At 42.9% G+C, this 19765-nt stretch overlaps 1 protein-coding gene across 1 annotated transcript in view; it reads left to right on the forward strand.

Annotated features, from left to right (window-relative positions):
• Positions 1 to 19235, forward strand: part of SMAD6 (SMAD family member 6) — a 509609-nt gene extending 490374 nt beyond the window's left edge. Inside the window, exon 4 of the mRNA XM_044077875.1 lies at positions 18345 to 19235. Coding sequence (XP_043933810.1) covers positions 18345 to 18886 — 542 coding nt within the window. The 3' untranslated portion in view covers positions 18887 to 19235. The remainder of the gene's footprint in view (positions 1 to 18344) is intronic.
• The last annotated feature ends 530 nt before the right edge of the window (positions 19236 to 19765 follow it).

Raw genomic sequence — 19765 nt, forward strand, 5'->3', positions numbered from 1 at the left:
TAACTCGGGGACACTGTTGAAATACTGATGATATGATATGCATTTCCTAAAGAATGTGAAGTCTGATGATCTGTTTTACCAAAATGTTCTGATTAACCACACGCACCAGCTCTCTCACACACACACACACACACACACACACACACACACACACACACACACACACACACACACACACACAGTCATATTTTGCCCATTTTATTTAACTGAGTGAACATTATTAAGCAAGCATTAATGGCCTCTACGCCCCTGGAAGGGCATTAAATACACATTAACACACACCCTGGAGGGCATTATTGCATTTAGACAATGGGTTGGCTGTAAAATTGTTGTGTTTTACTTACTTATCTATTTTTAAGCGCTGTTTTATTTTTTAATATATTTTTGATGTAAAATAGTTCCTCCGCTTAAAGTTTCATACTTGCTGTAGTCTATGTTAATGGCGTTGGAGGAAGTATTTTACATCAAACATATATAAAAAATAATATTGCTTACAAAAATAAGTGAAACACAACAATTTTACATACATCCCATTCTCTCTCCCATACACAGTCTCTTCTGCTTTCACACACACATATACAGACACAGTCTCCTCTTCTTTCTGATACACATTCACTCACACAAGATCGGTCTCTGTCTCTCTCTTGATCTCCATCTCGCACACAGTCTCCTCTGCTTACATACATGCATTCAGTAACACATTACTCTCTCTTTCACTGTCCGTCTCTGATCTCTCTCTCTCTCTCACACACACACACACACACACACACACACACACACACACACACACACACAGTCTCTCCGCTTTCATACACACATTCACTCAAACAAGGTCAGTCTCACCCTCTTTTTCAATCTCTCACTGTCTCCAGTTGCTTTCATACACACATTCACTCACACAAGTTTGCTCTCACTCCCTCTCATCTCTCTGTTTCTCACACAGTCTCCTCTGCTTACATACATGCATTCAGTCACATCACTCTCGCTTTCTCTCTCTCTCTCTCTCTCTCTCACACACACACACACACACACACACACACACACACACACACACACACAATCTCTCTGCTTTCATGTACGCATTCATGCACACATGCAGACAGAAACATAAACACACACTTTTCTGTTTCGGTCGATCAATCGCTCTCTTTCTCTTACTGTCATACATGCATACACTCATACACATGCTTTAATATTTTCGTTTTCTATTTTACACTCGCTAACCAGCAAAAGCGCTGCTTAGCAAGTGTAAAGTAACAGCTCACTCGCTCTCACTTTCACTGACATGCACACATACACTCACAGTCATAAACACATACACCTACCTTTTTTTAGTTGTTTTCTTTTTAATATTTTACACTTGCTAAACAGCAAAAGAGCTGCTTAGTGAGTGCAAAATAATGGCGGCAGTTCCATTTTCTCAGTCTGAGCTCTATGGCAGCTTGGTACGCTGCCGTGAAGCGGCGGACTCATTCTTCTCAGCAGGCATTACTTGTACATTAATACCTTGCTGGAGAACGCTCGTTCTCCAATCAGGGTACTGGTGTACAGTTTGCCCATTGTGTAATGTTTGTTAGAAAACATTCAAGACCTTGGCTGATGGAAGACTTCGCTATAAACTGTAAAATCTAAACTTAAGGCCTGAGAAGGACACTAAGCTTTGAACAGTGTTAACCTGATTGTTCCATTGCTGCTTTTGAAGATAGAGAAAGAGAAAATAAACAGCTGTGTGTCTGTTTTGTCTGTTCTGCATTAGATCACTGCTGGAGAGTGAATCCAACTGATGGTCAGAGGACTGTGAAGGTACCTATATGGAGTTCTCAGTCCCAGACTGCAGAAAAGATGGAAGGTTTGAGGTTCTTTGGAAACAGGTTTAGAAACTTTCCTTTTTGGCTGACGGGGAAGGTCTACTGAAAGGGTTGCAGATTTGTTCTTATAACATAAGTCAAATCCCTGAGGTGTTTATTCTAAAAAAAAAAAAAAAAAAAAAAAAAAAAAAACTTTTCCACAGAAATAGCCTGTTCTTGATAGTTTTAGTAGTGAAGGAAAGTCTACCTAGACATAAAATACAGAAAGTATGGGTGGCCTTATGTGGAATCATATCTACCTCAAGAAAAGGAAAGTTTTCCAGTAAGGATACTTATTGGCCCAGATTTGTGGCTGATGTCAATAGCCGATATGCTGCTAAGCTGACGAGAACTCTGTAAGTATACATACAGCAAGAAAGTTGTGATGTGTGGAACACCCATATATTCTCCTTATACAAGCATGTAATTTCCTGCCGAGAGTGGATAATATTGCACAAGGATGGAGACCAAATCTTTGTAGACTAGCCAGACATCTGATCCGTGGCAGAATATGTCCCATACACTTATGGCTACTGCAAGTGATCTGTTTGATCTACTGTTAGTACAGTGTAAGCTGACTTACTATAACAAGTATGTCCTGTTTTTTATAGTCCCACCCCCAAATGCTGTTTTTGAGGGAGGAGTTTAATATGTCAGGGTCGAACTATAGAAGTTTATCTGAGGTCTGGAGATGCTGAGATTATGATGAGGAGCAGAGCTGTTGTGGCAGTGACACCCTCTTTTTGCCGTAACTGGTTATTTTCATCTTGTATTTGAAATGTGAAAGAACAAGTGATTATTGCCCAGTTTAGTGCTGTTGAAAATATTAATTGTGAACAGGTTAATATTTTAGGTAGTGGTCAAGCTGAGTGAGTGTAAAGAAAGATTTTAACACTGAAGAAATGTATGGTACTTTGCTTATAGCCAGTACAAAAGAGCATGTTGCATGCAGCTCACTACCAGACTACTAATCTTGGGCTACAAACTTTTTTTGCTTCATACCTGATTCAGTAAAGGATGTTGTTGGTGTATATAAAACTGTTGCTGATACAATGGCTGATCAGGTGGCAACTTAGGCTGAACATTTTATTTGAAACCGGGATCTTAAACAGATGTGAGACTTTTACTAACTAGCTAGCACGCAGTACTGCAGGGAAGCGCCATGATTTCCAACTAAAAAATCCTTTGCTGTTTGTACTGTCAAAGGGTCAACATAAAAAGAAAAACTTTACAGCAAATGAAATGTGATGAAAAGCAAACTCTTTTTTTTTCCTTTGGGGGAGGGGGAGGTGCCCATAGCTTGTCTGTGAAAGCATGTCTGGCAGCACTGGTTTAATAATGTTTGTATAACCAGCTTTTTTCCTTGCTTTTCAGATTGCTTTTTAATCATTAAGGCAGTGGAATGAAGTACCCCTCCCTAGTACACTCTGGAAGGTCATCATTTGCTGGAATGTGTTCCTGCCTCTTCCAGCATTCTGTACTTTGTAGATTAGGACCTACTAAAAAGGCAGGACAACATTTTTACTATATTAATTTATGGCTGCCTCCCTCTGTTGTTTACCTGGTGGTCTAGTGCCAGCTCCTTGAATTCCACTGGTGGAGATCGCACTTTCATCGAATATTTGTTCTAATCGAGTATGTTTGCTGAGGGTCTATGTCAGAAGATTGAGTTTTTAGAAACTCGAAATTTGTATGGTCGAGACCATTTGACTAAGTTTCCAAAAACCCTACCTTCAAAAAAAAAACCACACACACATACACATGCACAAATCTACCCTTTTATCCATTTTTGCAGGGGCAAGCCCCCCTGAACCCCCACACCCCTTGCAAATTGTATATACCATCTCCGAGATCGCACTACAGTGGGGAAAAGGATACATTTCCCGATCCTCACTATACCAGGATGTCATTCAAAAGCTTCAAGTTTTCACTAACTCGATCATACGGTGTCAACCATGTGAATTTCGAGTTTGTGAAAACTCAATCTTCTGATAAGGACCTGTTTGCTGATAGTGAGCCCATGATTGTGGATGTTTGCAGGCAAGCGAATTCTGATGTACACAGAAGCTGTTTTGTTCCAGTGTAGGACAAATTTCAGGTGTATTTGGGGGGGAGGTATGCTGAGGGAGTGAGGGAGTGATCAGAGGTTGTCTAGTTTGATGTGTTGGGGGGTGATATGCTGAGAAAATAAATGAGGGACTAGAATTTTGTTGTGTGTGTGTGTGTGTGTGTGTGTGTGTGTGTGTGTGTGTGTGTGTGTGTGTGTGTGTGTGTGTGTGATGTGTTTGTTTGAAGCTGTATATCTTATCCACGTCCTATGATGAGGTAGCACACTAGATGGGGTTAGGTTAGTTTCAGTGATTTGTACCTACTGAATGCTGGGATAGGCTGTGGCTCCTCCATAACCTTGTATTAAATCAAGCTGGTAGTTGGACAGTCCTGGAGTAATGTACGTTTTAAGTAATTTACAGATGTGCAGCCTTTTCAGAAGTTAAGTGTTCATGTTTCTCAGTGCTTCTACACTCTTCTTAGTGTATTGTAGTACTAATTTTAAATTCTTATCCCTGATTCATGGTAGACCTGGATTTGCATCCTGTACCTTCCAGAACTCAGAGTATCTTTTCTGGGAAACAGTTCTAAGATATGTGATTGTGGGTCTGTATGTATGTGTACATCTACACACACACACACACACACACACACACACACACACATGCAGGCACAAGAGATCAGGTATAGCTTCTGTTCATGAAAAAAACAGGTGGTGTGGTGCTTTATGCACAAATCGGCCTTTGTGATAGCAGCACCAGCACCATTTTAGGAATACGAGCACTGAACTGGCAGGGGTACCCTCAAATCGTTTATCTGATAATAAAGAAATAAATTGCTAAGCATGTTTTGTTTGTCATTGTGGAAGCAGTGATTGCAGGAAAAATATGTTGTTTTGTATTATGTGTAACATGAAAGTCTGCAGATATTTTACATATGATCCAGTTTTTGTCATTTAGTATTAGATATTACTTTTTCCATGAGAGTCCATGGTTCATTCATGGTGTGGAGCTTTAAGCATGACAGAAATGCTGAATTCAAACTGTGCTTGGTGAATAAAGCTGCTGTAGCAAATTTATAATTTACTCCCTCTTACAAGTTAATCAGACTTGTTAGCAGGAAAACAAGGAGGTCAGTAGGCCTTATGTTGTCAGAGAGCTGAATGCTGGGTTTGGCTCGCAGTAAAAGAACTGTGGTCTGCTTTAAAGTCCTGGGAAGCCATGTTAGTTAGGGAATGTTGGGTCAAGAGGCCGATATTCATGAGAGAAAGGCATTCTGGCATCAACCTGCAGCTAGAAACAGAATTTGAATTCTGCAGTGGTAAATCTAAAGCTGTCTTTCAACTAGCTGCAGAAAGAAAATCTGTCAGGTCAGAAGTGATGCTTAAGGAAACCACCGTTGTTGAGAAGCTCATTGATAGTGTAATCCCTAGTTGTTAGTGGTGGTTCGACTGCCAAATACCTTTAGTCATCCAGGTGATGTAGCTTCTGTTTTGCTACATACAGTGAAATGCTAATTGACGTTTTATCTGACTCATCCTTTAAAGAATATTAGTTTTGCTTTTATATTAGGAAATTCACACTCTGAAGGTTTAGTTTTTCCCCCTTCCACATAATCCCTGACACCTGCAAAATAACAATCATTCATTTGAATTCCTCTAATTATTCAAAGTAATATGTATTTAACAGATTTTCCTTCCTCCATTCCATCTGCTTTCTCAATTTATTTTTGTGTCTGCCCCAATCCCTTTTTATATTTGCTGTTAGATTAGATGAACACGAAGCTGAATTGTATATAGGATAGTCTCATTGTTAGTTAATACACTTTAGTAAGTACATTTGGGCTGAAAATACAGCAGAAAGCGAATAATATATTCTAAGGCTATTGCAGGCTTATAATATGTTGCCCAAGTAGTAAGATGAAGAAGGTAAAGGCTGTGCTGAAGAGGGTCATTACACAGGATTCTGTCCCTCATTTCTGTCCACAGCTGCTCTGGGTTTAAGATGCCATTTTCCCCAGCCATTCAGTATTTGCTGGTACCTGTCTTCTAGTGATTGAAAACAAACACAAGTTAATGTCGGTAAATTTTTAGTGGAAAAGGTACATTATTAGTATACATGTTTGGCTACCCTTTTTCAGGACTTTGATTCATGGGGGTGATTAAATTACAGTACAGTGGCTCAACAGGTAACTACACTGGCCTTTGGTGCAGCTCAGAAGGCTGTGAATTCTCTTCCCACCCCAGGTAACTGGATTCATTTTTCCATTACTAACACTGCAGTGCAGCATTAAGGGTGTTACACTACTGAGTGTACCATCCTTCAGATGAGACATTAATCTGAGGACCCATATTACTTCTGTGTTGGTAGCGCAGGTGGATGTAAATATCCCACAGTACCTAGTGAAAAGAGTAGTGGAAGATGTTCTTCATAGGCATTGGGTCTCCTCTGAAAAGAAGCCACTGTCATAGTAGAAGTAACCCAGTCAACAAACGGTAAATAAATTAGCAAGTACAGTTTTTTGGATTGTTCCACAGAGAACCTTTGTCAAACCAGAGACCTCTTTGAGCCTCCTAAACTTATGAAAGTACTTTGGACTTTCCTATACAACAAAAAGGAAGCATATGCTATACAGAAACAGTGCAACTACCACAAATGTAAACTTAGTTAAAATAATCAAGATTTGGCTTATTGAATTGTTAATAATATTATTGTTATCTATTAATTTGCAATCAAACACACACATAGTCATTGATAGTTATCGTTCTGCATTTATCCTGATCTCAGTTAAAAACTATAACAACAAATGTTTTAATTGTGCATCTTTCAGACATTTCATGCCCCCCCCCCCGGGAAGCTGGTCTCACTGTCCGATATGCTTTGCATTACAAGCATTTCATCTTTGTTTCTTTACCACTCTAGAAGGTATAGATTACATTTTGTTTTGTTTGATGAACATCTTTAGTTGTGTTAACAATGTAGTTAGCAAAGTGTGTCGTTATGTGTATTGCACTATGACAGAGGCATTTCTGTCAGTTGAGAAGTAGCACCATTTTTCTAGTGGGAAGAATGCTTTGTTTTACTTTCTCATGGTCTGCAGGTATGTGAGAAGTGGAATAAATGTTTCCTGTATTAAGTCAAAATCATTTGTTTATGAATTTGTTTAATGGACTGAAAAGTGGATATGTTTACATACTACTGGTTATGAGGGTTATTTTAAGTAGAAACATTTGATTTGACAAGCCTACGTGTAAGGTAAGGGCTTTCTGAGACTTTCACATTTCCTTAGACATTATTTTACATGTAAATACCCAGTTCATTGAGCACATAGATGCTGTCAGCATAGAAGAATCTCTAGGTCCATTCATTCATCTGCTAAGCCTGTCTAAAAAGGCACTTAATGACCATTTGTAGTGATTAGCTTTAGTTGTTTTCCTGTTCTCAGTACACCTTTATATTCAGTCTGCCACACTCTGGAAGCTTTCACTGTATCCTAAGCAGGCTGCTTTAAGCATCAGTCATCTGCTTCTTAAAAATACATGTCGTTCTTTGTTCACGTGCCTCCGTTGTCTTGACTTTAGGTTGGTGTTCGAAGTATCAGGCCTTTAAAGTGTACACCACTGAAGAGAATGCTGTCTCAGGCAGCTACTGATTTGTTGGTATCACATTTTCTTTTCCCCAAGCAGCCATACCTTTCAGCCTGTTAGCATAAGAAATTTGGACAAAGCCAAAAATAATAGGGTGGTGACAAAAGCATAAAATCAGAGACAGATTTTAAATATTGCTTGTATAAACTTAGAAAGTTGTTAGAACAACAAGTTTCCCATTAGCATGCATTTTTTTAGGGTATGAAGCATGAAACTCAAATGTCTGTCATTACATAGTGACTTCAGTCTTCAGTGATTTGCCAGAAAACCACAAATTTTATAAGGAGCAGACCAAAAATACGGGGGGAAAATCTGGACATTCTGGAAAATTCTGGACCGTTGAGAGGTGTGAAGGCACCTATTCACCACTTCCATATAATCTTTTCTTTTCCTCTAAGAATGTTCTGACCCCTTCCATATCACGTTTACTCCGTTGCAGACATAGTGTGTCAGCAGCTCTGTCACTGCAGGAGCCAGCCGCTGTGGGGGGAGTGCTGGTTTTGTGCAGGTAATGGTAGCTTGCCATATGCACAGTATTAGGAACATAAGCACAGTCGAGAAGTATCTGCTGTTCACCTGAGCGTAGTGCATGTGCAGAAGCATACACTATCATTGATTCTGCAAAAATTATATTGTGGAGCATACTGCTAGCAAGTAAGATGGGTTGTAGACCTGGCAAAAAAGTCACAACTTTTGCCAAGGTCAACAACATACCAAGACTACATCCTTTCTAGTACATAGAATGTGAGGTCTCCTCTGCCAGTAGCCACATCAGGACAGTAATCCTACAGGTTATATATCATATATGACAGCTGTTTTTGTCAGATACCACAGATACACACACACACACACACACACACACACACACACAGTTATTCAGAGTTCCACGTGCCTGTTAACGTGGCTCTGCACTCATTGTATTTACTCATTAAAATATTCTGTAACCGACATTCTAGTTTAGTCTGTGACTTCCCAACTGGCAGCATAAGGTTTTGTGCCTTAATGCGGCCTGTGAAGCCTGTTAACTTGTGAGTACCACTGAACAGTTGTGATTAGTGGCACTGTACTCAGTCACTAAACTATTTTAGAATGAGAACCATGAGAACACAGGGAGGACATACAGACTCTACACAGAAGGCACACCAGCCGATAATTGAACCTGGGCACCTCTTGCTGAGAGGCAATAACACTATCCGCTGCACCACCGTGCCACCCAGTAGTAGGTGGTGTTACTGCACTTCATAAATTTAGCTGTCATATGCCTTACCCATCCAGTGCAGCAGTTTTTGCTAAATCTCTGTTCCACATTGAAAATAATATTCTTGGTGTTACAGGCCAGCCTTATGGAAGAGGTTGATGGATCTGTGCAATCTCAGCACCCAGGTTTGGCTAGAGCCAGCCTGAAGGATGGAAAATGTGCAGTCTGGTCACCCTTCCTAGGGAGAGGGAAGTGGCTATGGTCTGTTTCATGGGCACCAGCTAGTGGACAGTATACACTAGGGACAGCTAATCAGTAAATCTCTTTAAGACTGTTAAGCAGTACATCTTACAGTAGCCATGCAGAAGCACATGACTAAAGATTTCAGCTATGGAGGCTCTTCCTGCCCTGCTGCAAGGCTCCCACTGTTTGCTTCATTAAATGGGGGAATTGAAGAGTCTCTTCAGAGTTTGGGCAAGTGGCCATAGATAGGCTAGGGAACACAAAAAAAATAGACAAAAAAAATCCTGAGACAAACCTTTTGGTTGCTTATTTGAAAATTAATATACTAGAAACATTTAAAACCTTTTGTGGGGCTGCTATTTATTTTTGCTGCACAGTGCCAGTAGGTTCAGATTACAGGTGGAGTGATTCAGAAGGAAGAACTACATTTTGCACTATTTGGTGAAGACTGTTATTTTGATGTCTTCTGTCTGGAGTTTCATGCCAAACAGATGCTGCCTTAAAGTCTGAAAAATGAACTTAAGTATATGTTGTGCGTTCTACTCTGAATGTACATTGCACTGTGCATGTTCACTGGAATATATGTACACAGTTTTTTTCTATGCAGTTAGACTAACTATTCTGTTGCTTACATTTCTGTATTTTTGCTGTGTGAAATGTTTTGTATTTCACCCAGGCCAAGCCTGAAATGGGTCAATATTGATCAGTGCACTAGCTTGATGAACAAATGTATAAAGCTTCCCAAACTTACACTTGTGCAAAAAGGGGAAATGTGTTTTTTCTTTCTACGACTAGAATTTTTCTTTACGACTAGGAGTAGAGACCACAGATTCTGTTTTTGCGAGAACCCAGTTTGCAGCCCATAATTGGTGCACCTCTGTAAGCTAGACCAGAAACTACAGTACTATGTCGAGAGCTTCACTTTGCTGATGAAAGTTTCCATTAAAGTAATTGAGTCTGACTCGGGGCTGCCACATTTCTGAAGGGACAGGTAGGGGCAAAAAAAGTCATTCATGGTAAGTGAAGACCCAAAAAAAAAGTCTTTCGTGCAGAACAGCAGGCAGTTCCACATTGAACAAAAGTGGCTTCGCTTTGCGATTTATGATTGGCCCATATGCCGGTGTACGAGCCAATCAAAAATCACACAGCGAAGGCTGTCTTGATGGGATTTTCAAAAGGCACTGCAGGACTGAGGATTGGGCTGCTCTCACATAGGGACGCCTGGCAACCCTGGTCTGAGTATAGCAAAACTGTAATGGCCAAGGTTTGGAATGTTTTGGTACGAAGTTACCTTAGTACCAAATCAGCCTGCATCCCCAATCAGAGATAACAGTAGCTTGTGCCAACATTTCTTGGTAGAATTTTGTTTTTTGGTCTACTAACAGAAACCACAAAGACACTAGAGAGTATATAGTACCTTCTATTGTACCAAGTTAGGTTTTGCAATTACTCCCTTTTGGGCTAGCATTATCCCTTCTTTGGGATTATTATGTTGCCAGTGTTAGATTGTGTCTCGAATGGGAAGTACCTTCATTGCTTATTAACTACAAAAGACACTTGAGAAATGCCAGTGTAGAAAAAAAATGTACAACTGAGATGCCTAGCATAACAACTACACCTTTGATTTTGTATGTGTGCATGAGTTTGTGTGAGCCTGAAACTTTAGAAGACCAGGCCATGGCCTGTATAAAACTAAAGGTTCCCCTTTCATGTCACATTACAGTAAGTGCTCATTTAGCAGAAAAGATAGATTTAGAAACTGCTCTGAACTTTAAGGAGAAAGTTAGTCACAGTACAAGAGAGTGGTGAAATTCCGACAAGGAAAACAAGGAGATGTAGTGCGATCCTATCTCGCCTACATTCGTAACTGATGGGCTCGGAGCCGAGAAACAGCTCCGACTCGGCCGATACACTAGCACGAAGTCTCTGATTGGCTGGGCCAACACCTCTATCCCAGGATGCACCACACCCAAGCCCCCAGATCTCGTTTGCCGCTTCTAGAGATACAACGTGGTCTTGAGTTGGCTGTGGCTAAGTACCCTATTTTTAGTCAAATCTTTGGCTTTTTGTGGGCTTTTTCTTAAGAGTTAACCAGAAACAGCTATTTTCATAGCTATCTTGTCTGACTGTGTATTGGTTGTTTCAGGATAAAGTTTGTTTTCTGTGGTAAATTCCAGGTGTTTGGTGGGCTAGGCCCGTTTAACTTAGAGGGCCTTAGCCCTACCTTTAGAGTGTTTAAGTTAGAGCTCCACTCCCATTCCTTTCCTTCTTCTGTGTGTGTTTCGTGTGAATGTCTGGGAAAGAGCATAAGCCTTCTGGCTTCAAGAAATGTACCAAATGCGGATACAAAATGTCTATCACAGATGGCCATGACATCTGTGTGTACTGTTTAGGGGCCAAGCACTTGCAAGAGTCTTGCAGTGTTTGCCATGCCTTCTCCTCGAGAGTCCTCCAGGAGAGGAAAAATAAACTGATTTTAAAAGGATTAATCAGACCTTCCTTTGAAGAGGCACTTCAATCTTCAGAGCCTCGTGGTAAGAAGATGAGGTCGTCTGTTCCGACCAACCTGTCGGATCCGCCGGCCAAAAGAGGAAAATCTATGTCTTCATCTTCAGCGCCATTGCCCTCGGAGCCGACAGATGAGAGACCAAGTTCTGCATCCCCTTCCTCGGTTCCACGGGCTTCGGAGCCGATGGAAAGGGGTTTGAAATTGGGATCTCCCCCCTTGGCTCCTATGGCTTCGGAGCCGATAGACAGAGGGTCGGCTCCGGGATTGGTTTCTTCGGCTCCTACTTCATCGGCTCCGAAGGAAGTTTCGGTGTTTCTCGAGTCTTCCTCGGCTCCAATGTTGTTGGAGCCGATTCGGAGCCGAACTCCTACGGTGATTTTGGAGCCTATGGAGACAGTTTGTCGAGCCCCTTCTGTTTCCACCAAATCCTCTAGGCTCTCTGATTCGGATCTGGACAGGGTTGTCCAGAGGCTTCTACAGTCACCGGTCTTCTCCAAATTACTGTCGGCTCCAGCCCAGTTGGCTCCGGAGCCAGCCTTGCCTGTATCATTGCTTCCTCCTTCGACAACCTTAGGGTCGTCGGAACCGGAGTTTACAGGAGCTGGGGAAGTTGTCGGTCGGTTCCGAGACCCACTGCTAGTCCGTCGGCACCAACTTCTGCTCCGACCTTCTCAATACTTTCGACAGGTCCTGGTACTCGTGGCTCTTCGGTCGGGCCTGACGGGGAGTCATCGGGGCCTCAGGTTTTGGCTCTGAGTCTCCCTCTTGGTGCTTCGGTGAGGGGAGCCCCGACTGTGGTCAGGGCCTCGGAGGTGGGTCTTTCGGCAGACTGTAGTGGACCCGCCCTCGAGGCTATGAGGAGTGCGCTGGCAAAGCCCCTAGTTACTTCCCCGGAATCTGTAGCTCCTTCCCTGGACACGGCGACTGGAGCCTCTGTTGCACCCCTGTCCTCGGACAGCGGGGCTCCCAGGACTGAGGATACCTCCTTCTGTGGTCCCCTAGTTTCCGAAGGGCCTTCAGAGTCCTTGCCTGAAGAGACCCCTAGGAAAAAGATATGTAAGAGGAAGCACATGGACTCCCCAGATGAGTCCGTCACCTCAGACACTGATCTGGATGATGCGGAAGGATCCGCTAAGTCGTCCTCTGACTATGTCTCGTTCTCAGACATACTCGAGATCTTCAGACAGAGGGGCAACTGGCCTTCCAAGACCCCTTCCACGGAAGAGTCTGTGTTCCTCAAGGACTTTGGAGCCCAGCCCTCCGCCTCCTGGGTATCTCCACCCTTCGACGAATTACTGGACATTATTTGTCGAAGGGTGTGGGAACACCCTGACTCTGTGGAGCCTGTCCCCCCTCGCCCCAATAAATTCTTGTCTGCACCCCCCGATAAGCAATTTCTCACTAAGGGAGTTCCGGTAGATGCTATGGTGGTGGCATCTGCCACTCAACAGGATGTGGCAGAGGCTTCGACGTCTATCCATCCGCCTATCAAGGAATCTAGGAGCATAGGTAGGTACAGGAAGCGTACCCTATCTTCAGCGACCTTTACCCTGCGGTCACTGAATTATTTGTGCCATTTCACAAGACTACAAAGGGATCTCGTGAAGGAGTTGGGAGATACCCTGTCGGGTAATGTGCCTGAGGCGTTGGCTCAGTCTGTCAACGCCCAGCTAGCGACCCTGTCGTCCGTCATTAACTCGTCCATGAGGCTCATTTCATATGCGGCCGAGGGAGCGGGTAGAGCAGCGTGTTCGGGCGTAGCCCTAAGGAGGCAGGCTTGGATGTGCTTGTGTCACTTTGCGGAGGCGTTCAAGTCTTCATTCACAGACACTCCCTTTGATGGGTCCTTCCTCTTTGGACCCAAGGTGAAGGACACCCTCACTAGATGCGAGCAGGAGGGCAAGACCTTGTCTGCTGTCGGGGCCCGTTTTTCGCTTCCCACGAGACCTTATCCCAAGGCTCAGAGGGGAGGAAAGATGTGGTTCAAGAAATCGCAAAGGTCTTTCCCGGCTCATCAAGGTGAACCCCCCTCCAGAGGCAGGGGAGGGGGGAATTATTCTGGAAGACGTCGCCCTAGAGGCGGCGGAGACCCCCGCAACACAGGAGACCGCGAATCCTTTCGCGGTTCATCCTTCCAACGTCCCTGAGGGACGGCCCGACTGTGCGTCTCTGGAGCCAGTTGGGGGTCGATTTTCGGAGCACCTGAAAGCCTGGGAGTCCATCACTCAGGATCAGTGGGTGCTCCGGATCATCGCCGGAGGTTACACCATCCCGTTTATTCATCCCCCCCCCTCCCAGGAAAATCCCGGACATTCCACCCAGTCAAAGGGTTCAGGCAGCTACAGAAGTGGTAAAGCTGCTGGAAAAAGGAGTCATTCAGCCAGTCCCCGAAGGCCAGGCTGGATTAGGAACTTACTCAAGATTATTTTTGGTGCCAAAAAGAACAGGGGACTTGAGACCTATCCTGGATCTTAGCCGTCTCAACCGCTTCGTAAAGAAGTCCAAGTTCTAGATGGTCATGCTACAATCCATTTTTCCATTGCTGGAAGAAGGAGTTTGGATGTGCTCCATCGATCTCAAGGATGCCTATTATCACATCAAGATAGACAAGGCGTCCAGGGCTCATTTACGCTTCCGCCTGGGAACCAGTCACTACCAGTTTCGAGCCCTGCTCTTTGGTCTCACCACAGCCCCCAGGGTGTTTACCAAGTGCCTGGCAGTGGTAACGGCTCACCTGAGGCGTCTTGGATTCCAGGTGTTTCCGTATCTAGACGACTGGCTCCTCACTGCTCCCACCAAGCATCTACTCAGTCATGCTGTGACTACTACCATCAAATTGGGTCAATTGCTAGGCATAACATTCAGCTGGGAAAAGTCTGTATTGCTGCCATCACAGCGTGTTGCCTTTATAGGCGCAGAGCTAGACTCTTTAGAAATGCGAGCCTTCCTCCCAACAGAAAGGATAAGGGTTTTACAGAACCAAGTCAAGGACCTATTGCCCCGTCGGAAAGCTCCGGCCAGGTTAATCCCTCAACTCTTAGGATCCATGGCGGCCTCTATTCTATTAGTTCCGCTAGCAAGACTGCACATGCGGATTCTACAGTGGCTCCTATCGAGCCAATGGTCCTTCCAGGAACTTCCGTTGTCCCACCCGATAATTATCACGGACTCGTGTCGGCAGGATCTTCACTGGTGGCTTCTCTCCTCCAACCTGAACCTGGGCAAATCCTTCTACCCTCCATCCCCCGTTGCCACGGTGACCATGGATGCCTCCCAGATAGGGTGGGGGGCGCATTATCTGGGCAGGACTGTCCAAGGCACTTGGCAAGATCACGAGACTCGCCTACATATCAGTGTCCTGGAAATGAGAGCGGTGCTTCTAGCGTTGCAGGCACTACACAGCTCTCTCCCACTGGGGACGATTGCGATTCTTTCAGACAATATGTCAGTGGTTTTGTACCTCAACAAACAGGGAGGAACCAGGTCTTACCCCCTTTGCAGAGAAGCCATGAGAGTGTGGGAATGGGCGATTGCTTCCCAGAGGTTTCTAGTGGCAACTCACATTCCCGGGAAATCCAACGTTATAGCAGACAGGCTGAGCAGGGGCATCCTGATGCCCCACGAATGGTCCCTGAACGATCAAGTGGCAGATCGGATCTTCGCCCGGTGGGGGTTGCCTTGCTGCGACCTATTCGCCAGTCCGCTGAATGCGAAGTGCGACTACTTCTCCTTGATCCCTGCTCAAGGGGAAGAACCCAGGGATGCGCTGGTTCACAAATGGCCCTCCAGTCTACTCTGTGCCTTCCCTCCACTTCCTCTACTGCCCAGACTGATTCAGAAGGCGATCTGTCTGGGAAGCACCATAATCCTGATAGCCCCATTCTGGCCCCGTCAAGTGTGGTTTCCATTCCTGCGGAAGTATGCGGTGGACAGCCCCTGGATCCTGAATCCGATTCCGGACCTCCTGACTCGTCAGTCGGGGCAGGCCCATCCGTCTTTACGGACTCTCAAACTGGCGGCTTGGCTGCTCCGCTTCCAACCTTAGTCAGGCAACATGCCTTTTCGCCTGAGGTGATTTGAATATTGTCCTCTTCGCATAAGCCTTCTACCAAAGGTATTTATTTTAGCAAATGGAGGAAATTTGCTCTTTGGGCCCAGCGGCATAACCTTGATCCCCTGACAGCCCCTGTTTCCACGGTTCTGGATTTCTTGGCTTCTCTTTTTAGCCAAGGTTCCGCCGTTTCTACACTGAAGGTACAATTAGCAGCAATTTCCAATTATCATGTTCCCTTTGATCCTTCACTCATGAGTCACAAATTGTGTAAGGCTTTTTTTAAAGGAGCGTGGTTGCTTCGTCCCCCTATATCGCATCCAGTTTTGCCATGGGATTTGAATGTGGTCCTTGGTGCCTTGACATCCCCTCCATTCGAACCAGCAACAACTTGTGAGAAAAAATTCTTGTCATGGAAGACCGCATTTTTGGTAGCTGTTACTTCGGCCAGAAGGGTTTCAGAACTTCAAGCCCTTTCTGCAAAGCCTTCTTATCTCATTTTCCATAAGGACAGAGTATCCCTGAGATTAAATCCATCCTTTCTCCCTAAGGTTTCTTCTGATCTTTACCTTCAACAATCTATTGAGCTTCCAGTCTTCTTTCCCGTTTTTTCCAACAATGCAGAATACAGATTTCACCAGTTGGATGTGCATAGACAATTACATTTCTATCTGGATAGGACGCAGCAGGACAGAAAGTCAGATCAACTTTTTGTTGCCTTTGCAGATAACAAAATTGGCAAACCAGTCACTAAGGCCACGATCGCCAGATGGATCAGGGATTGTGTGTCCTTCATTTATTCATCGACAGGAAGGTCCCTTCCATTCCCAGTTAGAGCTCATTCTACTAGGGCCATGGCAACTTCAACAGCTTTCCACTCCAGACTGCCTGTGGATGGAATTTGTGCTGCTGCCACTTTGTCTTCTCCACACATCTTTGTTTCTCATTACAAATTAGACTTGGCGTCCAGAGGTCGGGCGTCCTTTGGTTCCACAGTGCTCAGGAGTGTTTTTTCCAGTGAGCCTCCCAGGGTCTAGGTGCTAGGGACGCGGTCCCATCAGTTACGAATGTAGGCGAGATAGGATTGTACTACATCTTTTAGTTATGTACTTACCATAATGATAGATGTATGCGATCCATCTCACCTACATTCGTATATACCCCCCCCCCTGCCCCCTACCTGAAGGATTTGGAGGAAACATTTTTGGGGTTTCCACTGAAGGTCTTGTTTCTTCTCTCTGGTTCACGTATCTCTGTGAATTGAGTGCATGTGAGGGAGAGTTTGTGTGGGGCAAACAAGATCTGGGGGCTTGGGTGTGGTGCATCCTGGGATAGAGGGGTTGGCCCAGCCAATCAGAGACTTCGTGCTAGTGTATCGGGCCGAGTCAGAGCCGTTTCTCGGCTCCAAGCCCATCAGTTACGAATGTAGGCGAGATGGATCGCATATATCTATCGTTATGGTAAGTACATAACTAAAAGTTATGATTTGTGATTTGTTTTCTTGTTTAGACAAACTGTCTCTGTGAGATCGATGTTTTGGTTAGTAGAAAATGTGAATTTGTAATAATGCCCAGTGGTTGACATCTGTCTGACAGAAAGTGCTTGTTCAGCACCTGTCCTTTATCTTCCATCCATTCTAGACACATCTGCCAATCCCCACTGCAGTTCATTTCTACCTGTGTGGTCTCGGTCGCCTTTCTTCTGTTTAGTGCATGTCATGATTGGTTGATGAATTTTAAGGTAAACTGGACTATTTGCTATAGCAAACCTCATCCCATGATCTCTTTGATTAGTTCTTTCATAACACACAAAATGTTACCCTCCCAAAAAAACAGTTACACATACTTAAATACCTTCTCAGTGATAAAAAAAGTCTTTGTTTTTTATCGTCACACTCCTTTTTTCCATAAAATCTGTCATATGATCATTGAAATGTGTCATCTTCCATCTTAAATAGCATTTTTTTTAATTCATTTTGCAGGGGAAGAGAGGTTGTTGGGCTTTGGTTTTCATCCTTTTGTTGTTTAAACCTCCTCTGAAAATGGGTTCTGCCTAGCTGGACATTTCCAGTTAACAAAACATATTGAAAGCTTACATACATTTCAAGTGTGTAATTTTTTTGTTCCTGACGCATTAGTTTGTATCTCAGTTGGATGTTTTATAGGTCCTACTTTTCCTTACATTTCCTTACTTTTCCATATTCAATGAGTTCTTATCCAGTATTCATTCCTTTCAACCAGCTGAAACTTTGTTCTAGTTCTCGTATGAAGGTATTTTGAATATGCCCCCTTCTGGTGGCAGTGGATTCATGTATGTTTTTTTTTTCAACAAGATTATAGAAAGAGATGGCTAAAATTGAGAAGAGAGATGTAGTCAACGGACTTTTACTAATGATTGTTGAGGTATTATCAGAGGTCTGTACTTCAGGTAAACAGTTAATGTTTTCCTGTTTGTGACATATTCTCTTTATTTACTGTAGACATTCATTTGTAGAAGTGAGTGGTAGTGCTTTTGACATTATCTTTAAAAAAAACTGTGTTGTTGGAATGTGTTGATTTCAGGCTCTCGGTATCATTCTCTGTGAAATAGCAAGTAAGAATAAAAGCTGACCACTCACTCTTATCAGTTAATAAGAACTCTGAAGGTTGTATTAGACTAATTGGTTTTGTATACTGTATGCATTAAGATGAAATTTGCAACATTGTCCATTTTGTACAAAATGTTATACTTAACTGATCATTTAACCTATATAGTAATAATTTAACCTGTGTAACTGGTGTTTTTTTTTCTTTTTATTTTAGATGTCAGTATGTCACCTGATACCACAAAACAGACTCATTGGTGTAATGTTGCTTACTGGGAACATCGGACACGTGTGGGGCGCCTTTACACAGTGTATGAACCTTCTGTCAGTATATTTTATGACCTACCTCAAGGAAATGGCTTCTGCCTTGGACAACTTAATCTGGAAAATAGGAATGAGATTGTTAGGAGAACTCGAAGTAAAATTGGTTATGGGATATTACTCAGTAAAGAGCCAGATGGTGTTTTTGCCTACAATCGGAGTGCCCATCCTATTTTTGTAAACTCTCCAACATTGGACATTCCCAACTGCAGGACATTAATTGTTCGCAAAGTGATGCCTGGCTATTCAATCAAGGTCTTTGATTTTGAGAAGTCATGCCTTCTACAACACAATGCTGATCTGGATTTCACAGATGGGCCTTATGACCCCAATAGTGCTCGGATCAGCTTTGCAAAAGGCTGGGGTCCATGTTACTCAAGACAGTTCATAACATCATGTCCTTGTTGGCTGGAGATACTGCTCAATGTCAACAGATAACAGTCACCTTCCATTATTGGAAGAATGGTGTAGAAGCAGACTATTCCAAATATCATCTACCTAGATTTAATATAAAGTTTTATATATTATATGGAAATATATATTATACTTGTAAATATGGAGTCATTTTTACTGCGTAATTATTTATGTACGGTGCAATGTGTTATATCGACAGAAAAAATGCACTTTGGAGTCTATAAATTCTTTCAGTACAGATTAAAAAGTATACAACAAAATATGAAGTTAAACCTCAGTTTTGATGTATAGTTTTTGGAATACTATTATTACTCAAAGACAAAAGCTAATACCAGTCACTCATTGATAATAAAGTGTTCACATTATATCTGAAGGATGTGTACATGTCTTTTTCTGTTTTGTTGTTTCCGTACTTTGAAAATGTATAAAGACATGTATTTTATGCTATTATAACCACATGGTATTCTGTAGGGTTCACATTTTTATGTTATTTTTAGAAGCACATTTTGATTTCAGTTTTCGTGAAGTGCTTCTTTTGACATGAAATGTATACGTTATTTTTTGTATTTATGAAATAATTAGCCATTTCTGCTTATCTTTAAATTTTTACAGGGAAAAAAGTATGTAGGTAATAGAAAATTTCCCCCATAGTATTGATTTTAAGGTATTTATGTGCTTACTCAGTTTACATAATGTAGCTGCTAGACTCTCCACTCTTGCATTAACTATTTTGCACACTTACAGTTAGAGACCTTTGAAAGTTTGTAAGACCTTTTTTTTTTTCCTGAAATGTATTCACTATCTAGTCTGTTGAAAACATAACTAAACACTTGCACAGCAGAAAACTTGGCATATAGGTAGTGTGTGTTGGGGAGGGTGAGTAGACTCATGGCAACTCATCAA

The sequence above is a fragment of the Protopterus annectens genome, chromosome 7.part0 (assembly GCF_019279795.1).
Source record: "Protopterus annectens isolate FY-2018-M chromosome 7.part0, PAN1.0, whole genome shotgun sequence".
NCBI lineage: Eukaryota > Metazoa > Chordata > Ceratodontiformes > Protopteridae > Protopterus > Protopterus annectens.